The 14450-nt window shown below is 38.2% G+C and overlaps 1 protein-coding gene across 4 annotated transcripts in view; it reads right to left on the reverse strand.

The window, feature by feature from the left end:
* KLF12 (KLF transcription factor 12) overlaps window positions 1-14450 on the reverse strand; it is a 289627-nt gene that overhangs the window by 59069 nt on the left and 216108 nt on the right. For 3 of the 4 annotated variants that reach the window (XM_067563230.1, XM_067563228.1, XM_067563232.1), the window contains exon 6: window positions 13368-13427. The exons of the other annotated variant lie outside the window; for it this stretch is intronic. In XM_067563230.1, the coding sequence (XP_067419331.1) occupies window positions 13368-13427 (60 nt within the window). The remainder of the gene's footprint in view (window positions 1-13367; window positions 13428-14450) is intronic. 4 annotated transcript variants of the gene reach the window in all.

The following is a 14450-nucleotide window of genomic DNA, read 5'->3' on the forward strand; positions in this document are numbered from 1 at the left end:
ATGGCCAGACAGACTGGAGTACCCAAGGGGACTGTCTGTAACTCCATGTTAAGGCTGTTACAGTGCCTGAGAGTTCTAACAATGTTAGGTCTAATATTAATGGGTTCTTTGCCCACAAAAAAGGGCTGAGTTAGGGAACCCCTGTGAAAATTACCTGTCACAAAATAAACCATAGGGATTATCCCATTGACATAGCTACTGCCTCTCACGGATATGGATTAACTATGTCGATCAGAGAAACTCTCCCGTCGGCACAGTAGCGTCTTCACTGAAGTGCTACAGTGGTGCTACTGCACCAGTGCACCTGCACCAATGCAGCATTTTAAGTGTAGACCTGCCCTTTGTTTTATTTCTTTCATGCAGCTTCCAACTCTACAAGATGAGATTCCTTGCACGTAGCATTTCCAAGGTGTGATAGGGCCATTTATATTGTGATGTTCCTGGCACCGTAACATAATAGGGAAAATATAAGCTAATGCATATATTTAGATAACCAGTAGTGGCTTGTGGGAGGCAATAGAGACTAAAAGCTAAATATTATAATGATTGTGAAGTTAAATTATTTTAAATTTACATTTAACCCCCAACCCAATCGCATATCTGTAAAGGGTAGGGAAATACCCAGTGCTGTCTTGGATGGAAATAAAAAAAAAACTAAGGAGCATGATCTGAACATGACCAGACTGTCAATTTATTTTCTGAACTGCTGTATACATCCTCAATATTCAGTGACTTGCTAGAGAATTAAAGCCAGTTTTCACCTCCCTCAAGTTACTTCTGGTTCAAGTAAGGTCTCTTCCAAATATGGTCATAGCAGCCAATGAATTTTCTTTGCATTGCCTTTTGTACCTTTCAAACACTAGAGCCAGATGGCTCCGTCTGGCAGTCTATTGCCACATTTATCATGGAGAAACAAGTGAAAAGTTAAACTGCATTGAATTAACAACGAAAATGATGATCAGTGTAATGAGATCATTTCATTACTTTTGTGATGCAAGTGATTTAGGTTTGATTGTTACTGACCTTTGATGATCCTGAGCATAAGTGGAATGTACAATCCTAAAAAAAGCGTATGTGTATTAAAAGTCAGATGTTATTTCTGTGCAGATTCACAAATGAATCCATGTATATGTCTCCTTTTCCTGCCTCAGTGGGTCTACTTTATGGCTCAGTTACCGACATGTAGCAATCATCTTTATTTTGTGTCTGCATACCAAAAGCAAGCAAACACAAAGCTTGACACAGTGCACATGCCAAATTGTTATTAATATTATCACTTTTATAGTACCTAAAAGGGGAATTAGAGCTTTACAGAACAATTAGAAAGACAAATTCTGTGCTCTAATGAGCTTGTCTAGTGTGAGACAAGACAACTAGTGGGGATAAAAATAAAAATAAAAAGCCCAGCAAGGAGGTGACAGAGAGAGGAAGGACATGGGTTATGGCAATAAGATTAGGCAGTTACTCAGTTTAGACATGCATACTTGTTGAGGCTTTAATTAAAGTTATCCATTACTATTATTAACTCACTTTTTCACATGAGGCTCAGCGAGTGTGGACATTTTGTAACTATGTTTTCCGGAGCATAGTTGACTTGTATTCTAACGGGTATCTTATTTCCCTTACTTTTTTGCAGCCTTCAGAAGATACATTTGAAGGACTTGCTGATTCCAAAGTAAATATGGCAACGAAGGATTTACAGCTCAGCAAACGACAGCCACAGATTTTGAAGCTTTCATTGATTTCACAATGATGGACTGATAAAATCTGTGACTGTGCGCCAAGATATACCACAGCCTACCTCACCATACTGAATGTAAAGCAGCATGGACAAGTAATACAGTGACTCCCTGTTTAGATCACCTTTCCTAAAGTTATGACACTGCACTCACTTTCAGCTGAGCTAGGAGAAGGTGTGATAGACTTGTTTCGCTTACTGATCCTTTTTCAGTTTTTAGGTTACGTTCTCCAGAAACCGAATAGCCTTCTCTTGTTAGTGTAGGCACTGTGGTCTAGTGGATAAGGCACTCGACTGGGAGTAGGTACCAGCTCCCAAAAAGCCTCCTACATTACTTCCCTTCCCTCTGCTGAAGGGATTATGAAGCCCTTTTTAGCCTCTATGTTGCACTGGTCATTAACAGAGTGCCCAGTAAAGGGCCAGCAGTTCAGTATAAAATACTGAACTTCTAACAATACAAGAACCCTAGCCATTCAATTCTCTGCTCTTTGGGACAGGGACCATTTGCATTTTGTGTATTATTCAGAGCAAAGCCCATTGTTGACCCTTAAAATAAATAACAATAATAATAAAGCCAGGGTATACATCAGTGGGCTACTGGTGCACTGTTTGGCAGGTGCAACTGAGCTGTGTGTTAGTAGCCTACTAATGCACCACCTCTTGTGGTTTTATTGCCATGGTTACTGATCACCTTTTAACTTGAGGTTTCTCCAGTTGCCTGACAAACTGCAGAACTGCATCCCCTTCACAGAGAGATGGAGTTCCAGACTCCTGGCTTAGTTAGTAGGTCTATAGACTGCTAAGATGCACAATCATTACTAAATATGTTAATGTATCACAACCCACTTTACTCTCATTACTACGTGCATTCTTGGTTTGCATACAGCAAGAGCCCGTTCAGCCATTAGGAATGCTTGGTGTGTGCAGATCTGCTGCAATATTTCATTTTCACCACATGAGTTGATAGAGGCTTCCCACTGAATTTCTTCAGTTGAGGTGTGTTGCGTGGCTACACTACTGTGACAGAGTCCAGCTTTCAATAAAAAGTTAAATGGAAAAATCTACCTTCCACTTACTAGTTTTCAATCTGGCAGCACAGAGTCTGTTGGCATAAGAGGTAATTTAGCTTCAATTTTTATAAAGCACAAATGGAGTCTGGTATATTGTCTATTTTTGTAAAGGATTAAGGCTATCAAGTACCTAACAAAGGACATTAGACTGCTCTGTAAATGTAACCCATGCAGTCAAGATTGCTGAGAAAAGAACTAATCTGATATGCTGACAGGTATGAAGGGGTTAATATAAGTCCTGGAGGTAATGATTTGGAACTGTCTTCTTTAAGACACTGTGGTCTTTTAAATACAACTTAGTTTACATAAACAGACCTTTTTAAATTTGCCTCATCCATTGCAACTATTTTGAGGATTCCTGGAAGGTTTGTGTGTCTTCTAAAACTGCTTCTGCAGTTGTCTGCTCAGCCTGCACCTCTTGCTGAAATAGCTCGTTATTACAGTATTTTGCCTTGCGGCAGTGGCTACAGCATCCGCCCTGTTCCAGAATTCAAGATGATCCTAGTTCAAGGGAACCACGTCATTTTGTCTGTCCGAGGACATCATTTTTTATGTCACAAACGAGCCCCTTATTTTAAAGAAAAAAGTTAAAATGAATTGCTCTATTGTTGTAAACTAGTATTTATGTACAAAAAAGACTTAGTGTGTTAGCCCGAAAATTTACTTACATTCCTGTTTTTCCATAATGTTTAGACTGGATATGATTTTATAGCAGATATCATTTTGTTCCTGCTCCTTAAAAAGACCAACCACTGCCTCCCTTTAAGACCAAAGTGCACCTTTGCACTTGCGCAGCCTGTATTCGTCTAGGACCCTTTATTAACATTCTTTCCTTTACATGCTGTTCAATGGCTGCCACAGCTGAGCTGTTCTGCACAGATTTTCTGCTCAGTATGGGGGGAGGGTGTGTTAATTACACAGAAAGATGGAAACAGGCCAGACAGCCCCTCTGGTGAACTGTCTCATACATGCACAGCCTACTTCCTGCTGTTTTGCAGCTACAAAGATCACCTGTTGGTGTTGGCATTCACCCAAGCTGGGGCCTAGCGGAAATGACAGAATCAGCTAGAAATGAGAGCCAGCTCATATTCCAGCTACCCAAATGAGGGAAATACAAAACCAGATGATTGCAACGTGACCTCGCTGCTTCATACAGGAGCCAAGGGGGGGAAATGTAGAGAAGAATCATTTAAAAGAAAGCTCTGCTTATGCTGGGTCTCTGACTACTGACTGCTGTTCTCTCTTCACATCCACAACAGAAAATCATTTCCCCACATTAATAGCTGCCCTTGGGAGAACTAACTCCCTCCCTTCTGCCCATGCTAGGGATTCTGGATGCTCCCTACTGTAAATAAAAGATTATAAACAAAGATCCAGATATTCAACTTAAATAAAGAGCTAATTCCATCAGACACCTCTTTGTACTGGCTAGTATCTAAAGAAAAGCCTACAAATTTGGGCCTGGATTCCTCTGTCCCCCACCATAAAAAACAACACGCAAACCTGCCTCTCACTGAAATTCATCTCGGTGCAGTAGGACTATGCACCATTTAAGTTTCATTTCATCCTTCTAGTCAGAAAGGCGGATTAACAGTCCGTCATTCAATCAAAAAGATAATTGATATAAATTGTATTTTTAAATGGAGGAATGTTGCCTTTTAAATAATTCTGGTCATATACTATACTTCCAGAAGATACAGACTTCAAACAAGGCATTGCAAGCTATTTACACTCTGTATTTACCCAAAGCAACATTCATGACGTTCATAATTTTTAGTGGAATATCTCTGACAACTAGTTCAAACATATTTTGATATAATAAATACACATTCTCTAGTATGGTTTAACTGTCTTTTAAAGAGTTCTCAAAAGGTTATTTTTTTTGCCCTGTAATTGTTTAAAAAAAAAAAAAAAAAGGTAAGTGAAAATTAATTTTTTTAAAAGGCAGATTCCCCCCCCCAACAAAGGAATGGAGCCCTGGAGCCTATTTATTGCTGAGAAAACACTTCATGAATAATGAATGAATATTCCAGCTTCCCCAATAAGCACAAATTCTTCAAACCCTCAGAGTATCAGGCAGCTCTTGTGACTTTGGCCTTTCAACTGTGACACTTCTTGCCTTACCTGCCTCTATTTTCACATACAGCTTCTGGCAGCTAGGCAGGTAACCAGAAACCAAACCCTAGTAGTGAGAGCAAGCATGGCCTAATTTGCACATTATGAATTATTCAGGAGTTCCTGATTCCTGCACCTGCATAGAGGCAGAAGACTTGCATGGAATGAGCATTACTCTTCTCTTGGGTTTACACAAGCTCAGTTACTGTTCAGACACTTTGTTCTGTAACTAAGGGTTTCAGGGCTTGTGGAAACAGGGAAAAAATTCTCACAGCACCAAAAGACAGGGCAATCATTCAACCTATCAGAACATAGCATTCATTTTACACATGCTAATCCAGATGAGAGCACAGACACAGGAAACTGAATCTATACCATAAAGAATGTGTCTACTAGCTACTCTATTAGATATTTATACAGCTTTATAAGACATCACATTTATACCTTTCTCTAGCTCAGAGCTGCAAGTATTGCACTTCATAATTTGACCATTCAGATTTTTTCCCTCCAAAGTCTGCAGATATAGCTGGGATAAATTATCTCCCTTGGCAGCCTGGCTAAGATCAGAGGTCCTATCAGTTTAATGTTAGATATGTACTCTGTTGGAAGACCATATCCTGCATTTTCAAGAGGATGGATTTAATGAGCAAATATGTCTTTTCCATCTTCAGCTACAATAAGATTCGTTGAGAGTAAGTGACTGTGATGCTGGTAGATCAGGTGCCAGCTCTTGCTAAGACTGTAGGCATCAACTGAGCACTGGCAAATTCATAGCTGGAAATCAGACCAACTCACCTGTATGTTAGTATTGCTTACACTTGTAAGGATGTGTTTAATGTTTAGACTCTGTAAGATGCTTGTAAATTGCAGAATGCATTAATCTCACTTGTAATTACCTTATATTATGGGATACGGATATGTATAAATTTTGCTTTATAATTGTAAAAATACCTATTTAAAAATACCTATTTTGAACTTGTGAACCCAGGCAGGAGAAGTGGTTTCCCTGCCCATCAGGAAGGACTATCAAAACTAAATGGGCCATTGTGAAACATCACAATACAAAGACTGTGTTATTGGTTCTTTCACACCCCTGAAGGCACTATGTGTAAGGAAGCTCGTCCCATCAGCTTGAATTCTGGAAGAAGGAAATATAAAGAGCTGCAATGAAAATTCTTCATCTCTTTGCTGTTTGGACTCTCACAGGGCTGGAGTTGGGAGACAAAAGCAGAGATCCCCAGGTCAACCTGGGTTAGCCCTAAAAGATATTCAGTGCTGACAGATTACTGCATTTTTCTCACCTTTTGGAACCACAGACTAATTCATCTGTGTATATATGGGGTGCCTGCTTTACTCTGTAAATAACTCTCTCATTTCTTTTTTCTATTTCTAATTATTTCTAATAAATCCTTAGTTAGTTTATTACAGGATTGGCTGCAAGTACTGTCTATGGTGTGAGACCTGAGGTACAAACTGGGGTAAGTGACTGGTTTCTTGGGACGGGAAGCAACCTCAATCTTTTGTGATCTTTGGTGTAAATGACTATTTGACGCAAGTGATCACTTATCACTTATAGTCCAGCTTGCCAGGGTGGCAAGACAGGCTAGTGTGCTTAAGGTGGACTGTCTGTGACTTCATCGCAAGACTGTTCTAGTACTTCAGGAGTTCACATTTGTTAGAGGGCTGGCGAAATCTAATTATAGAACATGCAACCTGTTTGGGGTGTCTGCACTGCTTTCTGACAGTCTGCCCTGAGGTTGGCACTCATGGTCGTGAATCACTCCAGGCAGAGTGACAGTGACATCTAACTATAAATCCATATCTGACCCAGAATCACTCTACTCTAGAAAATATGTATAAACATTTGCAGAGAGCTGACACAAACAAATTAGTATCATGAACATTTGCAGATTTTTGAATATTTTTTGAATATAGGATATGAAACACACAGATGTAAAAGCATTAAGTCAATTTTAAGCAGAAACTAAAACTGTCATCTATACTGCATCTCTTGTTCATATTTCCATTGCTTTTCTGTGGGTTTCGTCCTTTAGCACATCACCAACAGGGTCCTCAGTTAAAAGATCTGCTCATTAATCATGGGTAGCTAAGCATCCTGCTTTGATTGGTTCAGTACAAGAGATCTGCTGCAACTGATAATACAACCTTTTTAATCCTCTGTTTCAATCTACGCCAGTTTTAAGTATTCAGGAAGGTACAGTCAATCCTTATCAAACCTTCACTCTACTTTCTGTGCCTAAATAAGTTAATTCAGATTTCTTTCAATGCAGAATGCATGATTCGTCCTACATTGCCACTTTCTCATTCCTAGCCAATAACAGGTTCTTTGAGTTTTTTTAAAGTTATTTTAATCAGGCATGTAAACACGTCGTATTCTTTGATGGTCTTTCATTCAGCATCATTAATCCACAGCATGAAATCAATAGACTTAAAACATTTAATTACGTCAAAAAGCAACCTACAAATCCACAAATGACTTTTGTTCATCACGTGCACTGACAAATACCCTCTAAGTTAGAGACTGTACTTTCTCTTGCTGCCTTGGGATCAGGTTAGCTTCTCATAGAAATAAATAGATTCTCTCTCATTAGATGTCTGTCAACAAGAAAGAATAGTCATTAATGAGAGGAAAATGTGATTGTTTGTTTGCTCAGTCATCATTTTACCTTTCCTGGGGTCACATAGGTCTTATGCAAAGGTCCCAGAGATATTTTGTGGCAACCACTCAATACTAATGCCGGGGTTTTTTTTAAACTTTGTTTTGTTGTGGTAACTAGGTCACAGAGTCTACTGCATGTGCAGTAAAGGAAAATATCTTCCTCCCGACAATGATTTAACCATTAGCACATCACTAAATTATACACATAAAAAAAGTATATGGACAACAAGAACCACTATTTTTGTTTTGTTTTATTAAAAGAGAATTTGCCCAGAGTCCTGCCCTCTACCATGTGAAGTCTAGGGGCAAAGGTGAGTTTTATTGGGAAAATTTTGCCAACATCTCAACGTGTACTGTAACACAAAGAAGCCTTTAGAGGATTACCTGTGTGTAAGCTCAAAACCCATCAGGCTATAGAGAGAAACTAAAATCTCACCAACAAGGCAGAAACTTACGGCTGTAGTATAAACATGAAAAGCCATTGGTTCCTATCTGTGGGGGTTAAAAGGGTAAGAGGTAAACAGGAAGGAAGGATAAAGTAAGAGCAGCACTTGGAATTTGATCACATTAATCACAGTCACAAGATTAACATGTGTATAAGGCACTGGTTTTCAACCTAGAAAAGTGGTTTTCAACCTGTGGTCCTTGAATCCCTGGGGATGAACAGACTGTTAAGATTTCCAAAGGGGACTGTATCTCCATTTGAAATATTTTAGGGGTCTGCAAATGAAAAAAAGTTGAAAACCATTGGTATAAGATTTTTTAAAAACAACAGTGTGCATGAGACAGGCTCCAATACGAATATCCTACTGTAATTGAAGGAATGAAAACTTTACAACAAGTCTGACTAATCTGTACTTTACTGTAGGTATTTTGAACCTGAGTGAGCATTCCTGATTGGTTCTTTGCAGTTATTCCCACTGACAATAAGGCTTATGTGCTGAGCAGCATGGAAGGAAAGGCATAGCTTAGGGAATTACTTCAAATGCCTTGGCTGTCCCTAGCTGCATTAATTTTTCATTGCCTCATTTAGGCTAAAATATGAGGTAAGTCTAAACTATGTAATGAGGGCATTCAAAATTGGGCAAAAAGAAGATCAAGCATTTTCTTGTGGAAGCGCTTCTAATTATCATCAGCAGCACCCTGTATTATTGTTTATCATCATTCGAATGAAATTATTCTTTAAACTTTCTTACAACACATAGTCCAGGCTCACTGGAAAAAACGTGTGACTTTTCTGCTTGACAGAGACTGGGGCTCACTTTTGATTCAAAATGACATTTCAGATCCAGACATAGGCCCAGGTTTTCAAAAAAGGGTGCTCTGCCCTGAAGCTGCTCCTCAGGAGCAATCTGAGTCCTTGAACTTCTAGCTACTTAATGGCATTAGTTAGGGGTGCAACAATATAGCTCAAAATGCAGAATTTAACTACAATCTGGTAACTGATCACAACCGCTGCTTTTAATTAACCCTGTAAATAGCAGGAACAAAAAAGAAAAGTTTAAGTTTTTCCTCTTTGAATAGTCTAAGAGTTAAAGCAAACCAAGGTGAAAATAGTGCCCAGCAGGATAATTCAGACCAAGAAAATCATCCATAGCAGTTTGACCCTAGCTTAGCCCCAGAGGCAACTCTACAGCTGCCAGTTATGAAATGCTGCCAAGAAGCTAGCAGAGGTGCAAGCCAAAAAGCCAGCAACAAACCCACATGCCAGTACAGGAAAGCTATATTCCAGAATTTGGCATCTGGGTCCTGCAGCTGCCAAACACTTCCCATCTGGCCAAAGCTGTGCAGGGTGCTGCTAAAAGAAGAGCAGGAGTGAATTGTACAGGAGCAAAAGAAGTACTGTCTGCAGGACACAGAGGATGAAGGAGCACCCTGTACCTGCCAACCAAATAATGCTGCTGTATCGCCAATATAATATTCTGGACTGCAAGAGATATTTGCAAGGATACAATAGGAATTGATAAATATTTTGCTGGAAAAGGAACAAGAGCAACGCATAGGACTTGTGGCTATTGGCGTCAATGGGAGTTTTTTCCACTGACTTTCCTAGATGCAGAATCTTTGTGTTACTAAATTGGTAATCTGAATAAATCAATTTTTTACCCTGAAAGGACTAATAAATTTGCCTGTGTTTGAGTGCACAGCCAGGGGATTGATTTGAGTGGAATGTACAGCCTTCAGTAGACTTCCTGAGCATGATAAGCCAGAAAAGGTGCAAGGGGCATACAGAAAATGCTTTTCCTGTGCTCCCTGAGCCATTCTACCTTCCTTTCCCTACACCGAGCTCTTCTGCAAAGCCATAACAGTACTGACACCATCCTACCCATGCTCCTCATAGGAATGAGCCCACAATTTATCCCTATGCATAGATTCAAAATTACAAAGACACACACACTACACAGAAAGGCAAAATCCTGGCCCCACTGAAATAAACGGTAAATACTCCCGGGGAGGGTGTATTTCTGCATGAGGCCAGAATTTTACCTGAAATATTTAGAAATCAGATTCTCTTTCATTTAGTCATGTTGAGTTTAGTTCAGGGCTCTGGGCTTCCACAGCTACACCTGATGATTGGGATGTAAAGGGATGTAAAGAATGCATCTCTTGCCAAAATTAGAAAATAAATAATGAGTGACTTTCAGTATTTAAGACGCACTGCCTCAGATATCATAGAGGTTAGGGGTCTATTACAGAAGTGGGTGGGTAAGGTTCTCTGGCCTGCTAAGTGCAGGAGGTCAAAGTCAATGATCATGAGGGTCCCTTCTGACTTTAATGTCTAGGAGTATATATCAGAATACAAAACTTCAGCATCACAGAAATAAAAGGCTCCATCTTTTAAAAATGACAGTGATGTTGTTTAAAAAAGAAATTGGATGAGATATTTAAAAATGCCTATGAGTAAGTGTTCAGCTCCCATTGAAAACGAATGGGCATCGAGAGCTTTTAGGCACTTCTGAAAAACTCACCCCCTAATTTGTATCTGTGCAACTCCATTATTTCAAAGTGGTGCTATCCCATTGGGCATCACTAACCCTAATTACTTAAACGAAAGAGCAAAATGAAATGACATTTGAGAAGTTGAAAATAACTGTGAAATGGTTTCCTGTACAAAAACAAAGGACTACTTTATAACAGCCACTTTAGACAAAAGCCACGTTAAACTCCATCTTAAGAATTAATGCTTGGAAACCATGCAGTGAGAGATGATGTTTTCTGTCTCAATTTACGCATCTGTAAAATAATAAGTTCAAGTTACTTAAAAAGAGATATTTGTTATCTCACTTCTACATCCGTACAATATTTTGTAAGACCAAAATTTATTGGCATTCTTGCTCTTACCAATAAAAATAATGAATGTACTACAATTTTAAGCATGATTTTGATGCAAATATACCAATTTCTCAGAAATTTCATGAAAAAGCACAATTTCAGAGACATGAAATTGTCCAAAACAAATCAGAGAAATGTCTTGCATGAATTTTCATGAAAATAAATTATTTTTATATATAGTTGCATTTAATTTTTTATAATAAAATTCACTATTTCTGAAGATTGTTGTATCCTGTTGCTTTCCCTAACTTCAATAATCCGTAACTCCAGTAAGCAACAGCAGCTGTGATGAGTTTTCCTTGTAGTATGATGGAGATTTAAGTGATCTATAGAAATTAACAATTTCACATGATGTACTGAGATTATCCCATTGGCCCAAATTTTACGCTCAATTACACCTGTGCAACCACACTGACAGTTCCCCATTGCTTAAGTAAGGTTGCACAGGTGTAATTGAGGGGCATAATTAAGTCCATCTCGTTTAAAAGATACGGAAGAGCCTATAAATCATTTCTTAAGATTTCTAGTTATGTTAAGTTTTATTTGGGCTAAAATACTGGGTTTTATTCTCATCGGACACTAGTGTAAATCAGGAGTAACTCCACTGAGTCAATAGTTACAGTGGAAGTGGAGAACAACCAGTGCCAGAATAGAATGGGGCCCATTAAGTCTACATATGGTCTATCCATGCACTCCAAGGAATCTTACGAAGGTTAACTTGTATCCATTATTTAAAACATACAGCTAGTATTCATAAGCTGTAAATAGTAAATTCATAGTAAGTGTAGATGTTTGAAATCCTCTAATTTTCATGATCACATATTAACACAAAGTTTGCTTAGACCACCCCCAAAGAAAAGAAAATGAAAAACAGAATACATAAGATGTGCTGCTGAGAAAAAAAAATAAGTGTGGAAGCTGTGTTTGAAGTGCTGTGGACATCCCTGTTTCATGGTCAGCTGCTCAAACGTATCTTATTTGGACATTCTGTGAAAGTTAAGTGGGACATTTTAGTCTTATGAAAATCGTAGAAAAATGAAAATGCTATTAAGAAGTGTAATAATTTAAAAACCAAAAGCCCTACTTTTAGAGATTGCAGTCCCCACTGGGGATCAAAAGGAGATTGTAACTGAAATGGTAACAGAAATGTTCAAATATACATTCCTTTAGAAACACAACATCTTAGGAGAGTAGCGGGCTCTCTCTCCATCAAGGAACAATATCTAAGATTGCAGTGGCTCATTCAACTGGCTTAAAGAAAGGTGTAAGGGTTGGGTTTTTCATAGGAAAGCAGGTATGTCAGCAGTCACTGATCAGGTTCAAATACTCACTTAAAATCTATGAGTCTATAGAATTTTTTTCTTTCCAAGCAAACTTTAGTGCCTTGAGCTGGCCCGATTGGATGAGTTACCACTGCCATTTTGTAAAAGTCTGAGTAATGGAAGTTTGAAGTTTCTGTAATACAAATTTCTTTAATTGTATATTAATGGATATGGGGCATAATTTATCTGTTTGACTGTTAATTATGAATGACAAAATATAATTTCTTTAAAGTGTTCTCCCTCATAATTTACTTACAAAGCTGAGGTCTAATTATAAACTTGAGGAATGAGATTTTTCTGTAACGTATTTGTTTATGCTAAACATATACCGCTATGATCTAAAACAATGTCGGACATTTCATAGTGTATATTTTAAAATTTGATAAAACAAAAGCAGTTAATCTAACACAAACAATTAATCCTAATGAATGTATTATACACAAGATCAATGTCATATACATATTGGACTGTACATATGTATGTGCTGCTTCTGCGAGCTAGACATTTCTGGAGCTCCCAATGACTTCACAGTATTTGCTGGAATATCCCACATTTTACTTCAGTGGGAATTGCTGGGAGCTCAGCACTTGAAAAAGCAGGGTATTTATGCAGATGCCAATGTATGGAATTAGGAAACTAACTTTAAACACACATTTTCATCATTTTAGCCTCATTTTTCCCAAAAAAGTATATGTTGGTGAATAACTCACTCCTTTGTGACAGCTGTTCTATAACTCTGTAACCCTGTAAACCTAAGGTTCACTGACAATGATTAAAACCTATATTGTCAAATTTCAATTTTGGAACCTTGTATAAAATGATATTGTCACTTAATTTCACAGTCTACTTTGGCTGTGCTCTGTTTCTTATCAAGCATCAGAAGAGCCATATTTGTTCTATTTTCATATTTTATTTACTAGAAGTTGAAAATACTCAAACTAACCTCTTCCCAGCCCCCAAATCCTGTAACTACTGACCATGCACAGCCTGTATGCTGTCTCTTACAGTAGCCAGCCAAAGAAAGCGGGAAAGAAAGCTTAAAGTGAACTGCCACTAAACTTTTTCAAAAACACAGAACATTAGATAATACACAATAAAATACTTCATACCTGGAGTTGAAAAAACGAAAAGTGTTAACAGCTGACCTGGCACAGCCCCACATGCTCTCTCTGGAAATTGAACACAGACAGTTAGGAATTTTAAGATACCCCAAACATTTCATGGGGCTTAGACAAACTGGAGGAACACCTACTGCAAAAGTAAGGACATGGCCCAGAAATGAAAAGGAATTATAATTTTCCCCAAAACTCACTTAAAACTTCTTGTAAGAGGTCAAATGGGATTTTTGCCATTGACTTAAATGGGAGTAGGGGCCAGCCTCAAGGTCCCAAACCTCAACAACTAGATAATTCTTGATCACTTTAGGTATTTTCTCATTAAACAAACTATCATCCCCCCAAAATACGTTAACGGGAATTTACATTAGGCAGCCATTGCACAAAGAATGAGAGATATTGGAAGTGAATTTCCACTCCTAGAATTCTTGTAATATAGTTTCCAACATGCCAAAAAGAAAAATCTAGCTGTCAACCCTTTTTATTAAAACTGTAACTCCAGAAACAATACATAATTTTCTACAATATTATTTGGAATATTTAGCACCACTTATATACTATATAATAACTATATAAATTCTTATGCTGTAATTTGGAATACATGGAATATTATTTTACACTAATGAATTCTGATCTATTACATGTGCTTGAAAAAGGAGCAATATACATCTGGCTTTTTGAAACAGTTTCACCACATAAAAAAAGGATCTATGGAAAGCCAAGTCCATGAATAACTCTCTTCAGTCTTGCTCCCTGTGGTTCAGACCTCAAATGTTCCATGAAACTTGTCTGAGACCAACACCCAAGGAACTAACAAAAATAAAGAAAAAAACCTCATTTGTCTAGTACATTAATAATTGAACAAAACTGCACTGGAAGCCTATGATCACATAGAATGGGGCAGGCTACTGGAGGGGCTCCTTAATACAGATGTCATTGGTAATGGTAATATGTCCAGTGGGAGGTTTTGAAAAGACACAGACAGACAACTTCCATTGATTGTCGTCATTTTCACCCCATTGATATCCATTTAGGCCTTTGAAAATCTCTCCCTTATTTCACACCTTAATATTTCCA

The sequence above is a fragment of the Emydura macquarii genome, unplaced genomic scaffold (assembly GCF_026122565.2).
Source record: "Emydura macquarii macquarii isolate MOO-44397 ecotype Brisbane River unplaced genomic scaffold, CSIRO-AGI_Emac_v2 contig_2473, whole genome shotgun sequence".
Classification (NCBI taxonomy): domain Eukaryota; kingdom Metazoa; phylum Chordata; order Testudines; family Chelidae; genus Emydura; species Emydura macquarii.